This window comes from Cnephaeus nilssonii (genome assembly GCF_951640355.1).
Source record: "Cnephaeus nilssonii genome assembly, chromosome: 12".
Lineage (NCBI taxonomy): Eukaryota > Metazoa > Chordata > Mammalia > Chiroptera > Vespertilionidae > Cnephaeus > Cnephaeus nilssonii.
In genome coordinates this window covers 39,129,224-39,141,526 of record NC_137083.1, presented here as the reverse complement: position 1 = coordinate 39,141,526, position 12,303 = coordinate 39,129,224, and the positions used below count along the sequence as shown (strand labels likewise).

General features: G+C 36.6%; 1 protein-coding gene across 1 annotated transcript in view; it reads left to right on the top strand.

Moving 5' to 3' along the window:
* Window positions 1-12,303, top strand: part of RELN (reelin) — a 449,067-nt gene that overhangs the window by 277,089 nt on the left and 159,675 nt on the right. Inside the window, exons 12-14 of the mRNA XM_079785901.1 lie at window positions 2,823-2,974; window positions 9,829-9,941; window positions 11,799-12,007. Coding sequence (XP_079642027.1) covers window positions 2,823-2,974; window positions 9,829-9,941; window positions 11,799-12,007 — 474 coding nt within the window. The remainder of the gene's footprint in view (window positions 1-2,822; window positions 2,975-9,828; window positions 9,942-11,798; window positions 12,008-12,303) is intronic.

Sequence of the window (12,303 nt, the reverse complement as noted above, 5' to 3'; positions counted from 1 at the left end):
GGCAGTGTTTATTAAAATACATTTCATTTTTAAAATTGAGAGATATCAGCTGTTAAAATGTGTATACATTTTTGAGACATTTATGTATATATGTAATTTTTTTATAGTTACTGCCAAATTTCCCTTAAAGAATATATATGATCCTTTTTTTAGGCTCAGAAGGAACATTTTGTTTAACTTTAGCTTTATTAAGATATAATTTAAATTTCTGTATAATTGACTGAGAAATTTAAAATTATAAGGTAGTTAAAGTGTACATCATGGTGATCTGATATATGTATATATTGTGAAAGGGTTTCCTCCATTTTTCAGTTGACATATCATCGCCTCATATATTTATCTTTTTTTAACTTTTGGTAAAAACATTTAAGTTCTACTCTTTCATATCATTCTTAAAAGGATTCTTATTTGAGCTGATTAAAGCAATTTTATTCTCAAACCATTCCAAAACAGCTGATAGGGGGAATCATCAGCTTTCCAGTGAAGAAACTGCTTTAAAATATATATATCCCTTTTTCTTGACATAAAAAATAGGAATTTGTAGTTTAAAAATACAAATTAAATATTATTGTGATCTTGCTACCTCTAAGGGGGAAAAGTTGCCTTAAGGCATTTTATTGATTATGAAACTTTTTTGTGTTCCAACTTCGCCCCACTCTATAATAAATAATAGATACCGCTGTTTTTATAATAAATAATTTGGGGACTTTAATTTTAGAGTTAGTCATCAAAGAATAAATATAAATTGCTATGTTGTACAGAGCCCTCCCCCCTAGGCATACATTTCTTCAAATGCAGTTCACATAGAACCACATTTCCTTGGAGAAAACATAATTTAAACCATAGAGAACTAACACTCCTTTTCAGGGAAATGCTCATGCCATCCTAGATATTGCTAATATTGTGGAGCTCTTCCAATGCCACTGCTGGCCTCAAAGATTTAGTTGTCATTTACTTTCATGTAATTGTTAAATTAGGAGAGATTCATAGACCATATTATTTTTGTAACTGGAATTAACCACAATTTCACAACCTTAGATCAGAAGTCTAAAGTCCAAAAGTGAACTTCCCTCAGTGATTGATGGAGCTCCAAGATCCCCTGAAGGATACTTTGCCTTCAGCTAAGTTCAAGCCAGTGTTTATAGAAATTCATAAATGAATGAGCTTGTGCTACAAAAGGCTCCTTCTGAATTTTTAATAAATGCAGGATAATTTATTCCAAGTGATGAGACTTTTACAAAATTATTTTTCAGATTTCTGTCTGCTTCTTTCTCTTCAAAGTGGACTGAAATTTCTATTTCACTTGATTATAAATATTTGGGTTGATAAAGAAAATAACTTCACTTTTTAACTTCCAATAGATAGTGGAAAAATAAAGATCAATGTAGAGTAAAATTGGAATATGTTGGACTTTAAAGATTGAAAAGAAATGTAGAGTCTGAATTATATCTAACACAACTCTGTGGTACAGGTCATGAAAATAATCTATTTATATTAATCTATAAGTTATTCAACTAATAATTAAGAGAAGAAGACTACTAATCTCAATTCTCACTTGAATAAAAGGTTCTTTCAATCCATGACAATGCTATCTTTTTAATTTAATTTTTAACTTTAAAAATGCTCTAACATATATAAATGCCTAAAAGCAGCCATCATATGCATCATTTTAACCTTAACTTATTTTGTAGATCAGTAGTCTGAGTGGTTTAATTGTGATAAATGAAGATCAATGAACCAGTGTGAAATTTTCTTGTATGAGTCAAGAGAGATTCCTGGTTAATTGACAGTGGTCAAGTACTATTAAGAGCTTCCTCAAAGTTATTTATTGTGTTCCTGAATGATTGAAATAATTTAAATGCAAAATAATAGGCATTTTCTCAACATTTTGATCACAAATCTATTATAAACTGGAATAGTTCAACATAATTGTCCTGACACAGTATCCTCTGTATAGAAATGTAACTACTAAAATAACAGTGAACCGACAGTCAGAAGATCTCAATTTCAGAACCAAACTGGAAAAAAAAAAAATGACTTCGCCAAGTCACTTACCTCTGTGTGCCCCAGTTTTCTCCATCCATAGGCAAGTTAGTTGTGTGACTAACAATGGCAAAATTAGACATGACCAGAAATAAATACTAAGGAGAAATAAGAGTTTTTATATAGTATTTTATTCTCTTCTACATATCCAAATGCCTATTTGACAAGACCCAGTTTAAATCACATATCCTTTTTTTTTTTTGCCAGATAATATATAGCTTTTCTTTTTATAATTTTTAATGTGGAAAACACCATATGAGTACTTGTGACATTATGATACTATTTTTTATGGTCCCCTGTTTTCTTATTTGATTTCCCACCTCAACTATAAGTACTTTGAGAATAAAGACTACCATCTAGTAGACACTCTATACATAGTATTGATTAAATTTATCTTCTATGGAAAAAAACATAATTGTGAATAGAATGTGTTTAAACATTTGTTCATTATCAACAGACTGACAAATCTCAGAGGGAAGAGGTTAATCAAAGAACTTATATACATTTATGCATTATCCATGGACACAGACAATAGTGCAGTGAAGTCCTGGGGAGGAGGTAGGGTGGTGTGGAGGGGGTCAATGGGAAAAAAATGGGAACATCTGTAATACTTTCAACAATAAAGATCAATTTTTTAAAAGTTTGTTCATTATCTAAAATCTGTAGTACCGCATTTTGTTTCAGAATTATCCAGTACTAAGTAAATGTTCTTCATAAAAAAGAATAGTTAAACCTCTGACTTAATCTTCTAATTCTTAATGATTCTAATTTTTTTTAAGGTGGGACATCTTGGGCGCTGTCATTGGTACGGAATGTGGAACAATAGAATCAGGTTTATCACTTGTCTTCCTCAAAGACGGGGAGAGGAAATTATGCACTCCGTACATGGACACTACCGGTTATGGGAACCTGAGGTTTTACTTTGTTATGGGTGAGTACATTTTGAACAAATTTCATTGACCTAGGGCAGATTCAAAGCCAGCACCTCTTCCTGAGGAAGTAAGAGTGTTTGTTGTCTACAGTATAAAATGCATGTTCAGGAAATATGAGTTGTACTGATTGAGCAAAATCCTGTGATGCTCACACCTGCTTCAGACGAGCCCTGCTGGAACCATCCTGTAAGAGAGCTAGTCCTGGCATGCTATGACTAGGCCTGGAGACAAAATGCCTGAGACAAATTCCTCACCGCTTCCTCGATGGTCAAGCTGAAAAGACCATGGGAAAGAACTGAGGACAAAGTCACTCCCTTGTCCAAAGCCCTAGCTTCCAAAAAAAACAACTATCTAGCTGAGTCATTTGTTTTCATGAGGCATACTTTTTTTATTATGGGAAGCCACGAAAAAAACAGGTTTATAATACTTTATAGTGCTTTATTATTCTTTACTTCCTAATAGGTTGGCAAACACATAAAAAGGTGTTTATAAGACGGGTTTTTTCTTCAAATTATTGTAGAGCAAAGAAATATTTAGAAGTTTGGAAAAATACTCAAGGGGGATTTAAGGGGTAAAATTTGTGACCTCTCAAATTTATCATTTTCGGCAACAACAGCCACAGTTGCATATTCTTTCACTGCATGTCATTCCAGATATGTGAGTAGCTGTCACATGCCTTCTTTTGTTGAATGACTGGAAAAGCACAGGCAACACCTGGAAGTTAGACAGGAAATAAACATTGTCAACCTTTGATCTTACTGACATAGATGTCAGTCCATCAGGACAAACAGTGTAGGCTTTAGCACTGGCTGTTACTTCTCGTACATTCTGCATTTCCTACAGTTCAGAGTGGCACATTAAACTTTAAAGTGTATCATGATCGCAAACACAAATGCCTGTGTGATGCTACCTCATTTTCAATAATGATCTGTTCGGTAAGAGGGATGTTATATAAAATATAATAATGTAATGGAAGTTATATAAATGTATAAAATATAATGTAGTCTTCCTATCATAAAAATATCCTCACCTTGACTCTGAAATTATTTGTATATTTAAAGACCCAGAGCTTATTTCCTTTAAATAATTAGAATTCAAACTGGCTCTCATTCCATTAAATGACTCCCGGGAAACCTTAAGCATCCCCCCAAAAAATGCAATAAACATTTGATATGACAGTCTAATTTAAATATCTTTTCTTTATACCATTTTGACCTAATATATTTGAAATCTTGATTTTTTTTCCATTGTGAATCATAGTCAATCATAGAAATCAACTCAATTCAGTGCCATTACATAAGAGAGTGTCATCTTTAGGTGAGATTAAGACATCTTTAATTCTTTCTACAAAGCAGATTATTAGTGAATCAGTTAAAATAATTTTGACTATGAGGTAAAAATTCAATTGAATGAGCCCAAGGTACATTATCCCAAATAAAAGTATCTCCATTCAATTAAAAAAATTAATGATGTCCTGGCCAGTGTGGCTAGGCTGGTTGAGCATCATACCATGCACCAAAAGGTTGCTGGTTCCATTTCCGGTCAGGGTGCATACCCAGGTTACAGGTTTGATCCCTGGTCTGGGTGCGTGCATGGGGCAACTGATCAATGCTTCTCTCTCACATTGATGTTTCTCTCTCCCTCTCCCTTCTTCTCTCTCTAAAATCAATAAAAACATATATATTTTTTAAATTAGTGAATTCCTATTGGATTTAAAGAGCACTGAGCTAAGATATATGGAGATTACAACTGGGAAAAATGGCCCCTAACTCATAGAGTTTCTTATCAGTGAGTTCATACCTGAAAAGTCCTCAAAACAGTGCCTAATAGCCCTAGCCAGTTTGCCTCAGTGGATAGAGCATGGGCCTGTGGACTGAAGGGTCCCAGGTTTGAATCCAGTCAAGGGCACATGCCTGGATTGTGGGCTCAATCCCCAATAGGGGGCTTGTTCAATGATTCTCTCTCATCATTGCTGTTTTTCTCCCTTCCTCTCTGAAATGAATAAAAATATATATATTTTTTAAAAACAGTGCCTACTAAATAGTTAAGACTTAATATATCTTAGTATTTTATTATAAAGATTACCTATACAGAGTTCTTGCCCACACATGCCATCTATGAGAGAGAATGCAGTGGGCTATAATGGAATGAAAATGCTGTGAAAGTGCAGGGGAAGCTCTGGGTAATTGGAGTGGATTAGGGTAAAGCTTCATGGAGATAGTGTTTGAACTTGGCCATGAAGGGTGGACGTGATTTAAATTTAAGGGGAGACATTAGAATCTAAGCCAACATTTTGAGAAAAACCACAAGGAAAAAATTCATGGCATGTTTGGAGCTAGGTGATTTTCCCAAAATAAATGAATGGAAAGAGACACAATGGAGCTAGAGAAGCAAACTGGAGACAGAGCAGTGATTTTCTTTAATATCATACTAATGAGTTTGAGTTCTCTTTTTCTAGGTAACATGGAGCCATCAGATGATTCCTGTCAGTTCTGTAAAATATTCTCATTTGTGTTTTAGATAGATAATTCTGGAAGGAGTAGGAAGTAAGACTGAAACAATGAGAAATTAGAAGACAGGAAACCAGTCAGATAGGGTAGGGTTGGCAGATTTGGGGAAGGGAAAGCCTATTTAAATTTGAATTTCAGATAAACAGGGAATAATTGTTGTATAACTATTGTTCATGCAATGTATTTTACCTGGCAACCCTAAGTTAGGAAGATATTGCACTAATTCAAGCAACAAAGGAATTATGGCAGTGCTGGTGGTAATATCCTAAAGGAGGAAATGAAGAATAAATAACTAAAGAGAAGGAACCAACAGAAGTTCACACCCAGTTCCCAGTTGACTGTGGGGATTATGACAACAGTATTAGAGAGGACACAAATTTCTCTCCTGGATGACTGGGAGAATGGGCCATTTCCCAGATGGGAAATGTCAATAATATATATAAATAAAGAGTAAGTGTGGAGTAAAAGGTTTTTATATTAGACTAGAGGCCTGGTGCACAAAATTCGTGCACTGGGGGGGGGTCCCCTCAGCCCAGCCTGCACCCTCTCCAATCGGGGACCCCCTCAGGAGATGTCTGATTGCCGTTTAGGCCCAATCCCGGGGATCCCTCTCACAATCCTGGACTGCAGGTTCCTAACTGCCCCCCCCCCCCTGCCAGCCTGGTTGCCCCCAACTGCCCCCCTCTGCCGACCTTGTTACCCCTAACTGCCCCCCCCCCGCCGCCAGCCTGGTCACCCCCAACTGCCCCCCTGCTGGTCTATGGTTGCCCCCAACTGCCCCCACCCCCCACTGACCTGGTTGCCCCAAGCAGCCTGCTGTTCAGTCATTTGGTCGTCCCTCACTAACCCCCTGCTGCCCTGGTCGCCCCACACAGCCTGCTGTTCGGTCATCCATCTGGTCATTTAGGTCGTGACAGCCCCTGGCTTTTTATATATTAGGATATGTTAAGGTTGAAGCTTCTGGAAGGCCATGTAAAAGTAGAACCTCTACTAAGGATCTGAATCAGATTTGAAAGTCATTAGCATACAGGTGATAACTGCAGCCACTGAAGTTGCTGTGTTCTCCCAAGAAGACAGCAAAGGACATTAAAAATTCTTAGGGAGGACACTCAGCAAGGTGGAGGTGGGAGGAAAAGAGTAGATAAAGAATACTGAGAGTGGACATAAAGAAATGAAGGAGGAACGCGTCATTCTACCCTAAAGGAGGAAAGGAAGAGAGTAGTTCAGGGGTGAAATGACGGAGAGGTGATCAGCAATGTAGGGAATGCCACAGAGAGAGCCCACCAAGGCCCCATGGTGTACAGTTAAAAAGAAATAAAGAACTGCTCCTTTAAGAAGTTCATCAGTAAACAGAAGAAAAGAATGGAGTGTGGATCTTGAGGAGAAAACAGAATCCAGCAAAGGTATTTTTTAGGATAGAATATGGTAGGATATGGCAGTAGGGTAGGATAAGACTGGACCTATAGAAAAGACTTTAAAACTTTAGTAGCTCATGCAGAAGAAAGCAATATAGGTGGGGATTTAAGATATGATAGACAGTTGATAAGTAATCCTTCATTAAACATGGCTCCTTAGGAAAATCAGTGGCTGATTGTTGCTCTAGGCCAGATTATATTCCCTTCCTCTCAGGACCTGCCTATTTGTTCTTCCTGGTTTCACCCCTTGGTTCAGATCAATCTACTGTGACTACCATTTCTGGAAATTTTGCTCAATTTTCAAAATTTGATTAAAATTTTCCTTTGTCTATACACTGAGTGGCCAGATTATTATGATCTCTGAACGCATAATAACCTGACCACTCAGTATATATATGTATATATATTAGAGGCCTGGTACATGAATTCGTGCATGGGTGGGGTCTTGCTAGCCTGGCCAGGGGGAGGGGACATGGGCAGTTGGCCGGCCTGCCTGCTGGTCGAACTCCTGGTCGAGGGGGCAATTTGCATATTAGCCTTTTATTAAATAGGATATACAATAAGTGGCCAGATTATTATGCGTTCAGAGATCATAATAATCTGGCCACTCAGTGTACATTTACTTATTCAACACAAATTCATTAAACACCAGTATCTAGCACTGTTCTTAGAGCCACAGCGAAGAAGACAAAAATACCCTAACATACATCATTCCTTTATTATTTCTTGAACCAAAATTTATTGAGCATCTCCCTTATGTCCAGCTCTTTTACCCAACACCTATCTCCTTTCTGTGAATTTGGCCTGCAATTAAAGTACACAACACAATTTACTGCTAACTATTGTTCTTTCATGTATATTGGTCTTAACAAACTTTTTTTAGTTAGGGCTATGTCCTGCACACAGCAAATAACAAAATAACTTTACTAATATAAATACCTTGCAAGCTACTTAAAACAGGATTTAAAATATTTTAAAACTGACTGTCCATCTTTTTTTATTGAAATCTTCTGTGCTTTAATTGCTGTACAAAATGCCCCTTGAGTCATACCTTTCTACAGTACATCAAAGCATCTGAAGCTAAAGAAGAATCCGTGTCTTTCTGTAGAAGCTGCTGTCACTGAAACTTCACAGAATTGATAAATTGCCCCCAGAGGGATCTTTCAGATAAAGTCTGTCATCATTTTAAAGTCTTGCCTCCTTTTGGACTTTCTTATTCTGTCATTCTGGGCTGAATGAGCTCCGACGTGTGAAAGCAGGTGCAGTAAACGAACTGCTCTTAAGACAGCAGAGGAAAGTCACAAGGAACAAATTAATGAAATTAGAGATTACTGATGGTTCAGTTCCTGTGTCTATGGGTGTGGCGCTTTAAACCTTCACTGTCTGTAACTTTTCACATTTTATTGTTCTTTTTGGTAAGTCTTTAATATGCGCTCAGTAAGGAAGTTACATTTTTAAAATGGGAACTTAGTTTTCTTGTAGACCTTTCTCCCAGAGACTTCCATTTAGAGTGGCTTTGCTAACTATATAACATAAAGGTATGTAATGAGCCCTGACCAGGTAACTCAGTTGGTTAGAGCATCATCCCCATACATTAAGGTTGTGGGTTTGATTCCCAGTCAGGACACTTACAAGAATCAACCAGTGAATGCAGATATAAGTGGAACAACAAATTGATGTTTCTGCCTCTCTCTCTTTATCCCTTCTTCTCTCTCTCCCTAAAATCAATAAGTAAATAAAAATTTTTAGAAGAATTATGTAATAAAATGCTAAAAAAATCGATATCAGATGTCAAAATCATAGTATTTTCTTCACAGAATGAGGACCACATTATCACTATATCTGGATTCTCTGTTCTCAGTTCAGATTACTCAATTTAGTAAATATTTATGATATGCCAAGTTACATGTTAGCATATGTAACATGCCAGATTTCATTGCTCCACAAATACCGCCATCCACTTCTGCTTTTATGTTCTTATACTGATTAGATTCCAGCTTTCTTAATTAGCATCACATTATCATTGATTTCTCCCCAATTTCACTCCTGCTTTTATGGTTGGTACTATAATGAACGATAATGGTAGGTGGGGAGAGACTTCTAGTTAGACATGAAATCCTTTCAAATTCAGATTATGCCAACAATTGCTAGAAGACAGCAAATAGTATAGATTATTGGCCAAATGCAGTAATGAGAAGATTAGAGGTTCAAGGGCTAAATGACATAAGATCAACACATGGCTTTTCCACCACTTAATTATCAGGTACCTGTTCTCTTATTCAGTTTCATCATCAGGATGCTCTTAATTACCTCTCAATCCTGATATTCAATTATTTCCTATGTCTCTAAAGTTGAGTGATAAGGAATACTCTCTCTACTTTACAACAATCAAATGATGTACCAAAAATAAAACTGAAAAATGGAAAAGAACTACATTTAAAACATAAACACCTCATATGTGCTAAAATATTAGAGATATTAAATGCAAAAGTTTAAATAACATTATTTTAGAAATCTTTAATGCGGTGAGTTACCACACTTTTTAAAAAACTATAATTAATAGTTTCTAAAATTTGGCCATAAAGACCTTAAATATAAGGACATAATAATTTATTGAAAAGTAGTATACCATTTTAATATGGGTTAAAATATGGACATGAGGTCATAGCTTGTTGTAGAATTTTAGTTTAGTAATCTCATCAAGCAAATATTTATTTCGGCCTTCACAAATGTCCAGTCTTTGATCTTTAGCATGGCCTATCTGAACTATCTTCATACATTTTTTCTTTAAGTCTGGTTACCTTTGTTTAGTGTTTTTCTTAGGTGACATATGGGTCCTATAAATATATTCTGAAGTTTAACACTATATTTTATTTGACATGTTTATGGATGCATGTTGGTACTAACAGTTTAAAATATTTTGTGCAGGAGGAATTTGTGACCCTGGAGATTCTCATGAAAATGATATCATCCTGTATGCAAAGATTGAAGGAAGAAAAGAACATATTACACTGGATACCCTTTCTTATTCCTCATATAAGGTATACATGCCAATTCGTGTGCCAAATGGCCCCACCGCAGAGGTCAAGTTCAAAATAACTAAGACCAAGTTAGATACAGAGGATAACTTTCTCTTCTAGCAGCCCAGGAAGCTACCAGATTACTTTAAAAGTGACATGGACATTTTAACATTCTTTTTTTCCCTAATACAAAGAAAAATTAGGTTTAATCAGGATGAATGAATTACAGCCCATCAGATCCAATAAGGTGGAGCCCAATACTGTGATTGACAGTTATTCTTGTTCCCAAAAAAAGCCCTAAAAGTGGCTCTACTTGCAGCCTCCACAGTCTTGCTATCAGACATAAGGAACTTTTTTCAGTATTTTGAGATTTTCTAATAGAAGTAAAGATTTTTATTACTTTGCTTTTTTCTCTGCTAATTAGGGGCGTTAAGATTGACCTTTTTCCTTTGCCCTTTGAATTTAGGACAGGTGTTGGCTCTGGTTATTTACAAGTATCTTCAGAATTATATGTGATGCTTGTCATAGGTTATAGAATTATTCCTTTCTTATAGATTTCATTGTACTGAGACTACACTAACACATTCATTGTTAGTTAGCCTCCTCTCCACATTGATGGCACCCTAGTTACTCTAAAGAGCTTGAACACACCAGCATCTACCATCTCATGGTTTCAGTTAGGAAGATAGGAGATAAACATTGAGGCTATAATAGGGAACAATTACATGCTAAGGTCACCCAAGTTTAACTACTTAATAATGGACTACTTTTCCATCTGTGACTCAGTAGGGTTACACCTGCTATGGACATCTGCATGCCTCAGACCATATCAATTCTGTAAGTTATCATGGGTTAACTCATTGGCTCTGGCTGTTTCTGCTTAGAATCTGTTTTCAGAATAACGACTTTGGCAAGGCATTATTAGTACTATACAAATTCAGCTTAAAAGAGCACTGATGAGCCCTGGCTGATGTGGCTCAGTTGGTTGAGCATCATCCCAAGTACTGAAAGGTCACTGTTCAATTCCCAGGTCAGAGCATGTGCCCAGGTTTTGGGTTCAATCCCCAGCAGGGGGCATTAGGAGGCAATGTTTCTCTCTCACATTGCTGTTTCTCTTCCTCTCTCCCTCCCTCTTTTCCTCCCTCCCTCTTTTTCTTCCTTTCTCTCTCAAATCAATAAAAACATTTTTAAAAAGAGGACTCATGATAAGTGTAAATGTCAAGCTGTCTTTGTCTTATGCCAAGGCCTATAATATGGATACAGATGCCTTGATAACTTTTAAAGACCTTATACCAACTTATCTTCAGGAAGAGAGGGCCAGGTGGCTCGGTTGGTTGGAGTGTTATCCTATACACCAAAAAGGTTGTGGGCTTTTTGTTCAGGCTCAGGGCATGTACGGGAGACAATCGATTGATGTTTCTTCTCACATCAATGTTCCTCTCTCTCTCTTTCTCTCTCTCTCTCTCTCTCTCTCTCTCTCTCTCTCTCTCTCTCTCACACACACACACACACACACACACACACACAAATCAATAAACATATCCTCACATAAGGATTTTTAAGAAATGGCAGTTAGCCCAGCCAGCATGGCTCAATGAATGAGCATCAACCTATGAACCTTGAGACCACGGTTCAATTCCCAGTTAGGGCACATGCCCAGATTGCAGGCCTGATCCCCAATAGAGGGCATGCAGGAAGCATCCGATCAATGATTCTCTATCATCATTGATGTTTCTATCTTTCTCTCCCTTTTCCTTCCTCTCTGAAATCAATAAAAATATATTTTGTATATTGTAATTGCAAGATTGATTCTAGGAAAATTTACACAGACTCACATAAGGAGGATTATGAGTGATTTTGGTTTCCTTTATTTTGAAGGTTCCATCTTTGGTTTCTGTAGTCATCAATCCTGAACTTCAGACTCCTGCTACCAAATTTTGTCTCAAGCAAAAAAACCATCAAGGATATAATACGAATGTCTGGGCCGTAGATTTTTTCCATGTCTTACCTGTTCTCCCTTCTACGATGTCACACATGATACAGTTTTCCATTAATCTGGGATGTGGAACACATCAACCTGGTAACAGGTAGGAAGCCCTATTTTTGAGTGTGTGAATTAATTAAAAATGAACACATCGACTTGACTATTAAATCAGAGCAACTTCTCAGTAGGTTTTCAGCTGGATTTTTCAGCTTATTAACTACCCATTAATAAACTGAAAAGTTCTTCAGTTAACACAGAGCATGATTGGATAGATTTCAAATAGGAATAATTTTATTCTACGAGCTTAGTCTTAGGTATCAGAGGAGTTTGCATGTGCTGTGGCAGCCATCCATTCCAACAGATTGCTGCGAGAAAAGAGAAAACAAATAACTAAAAAAA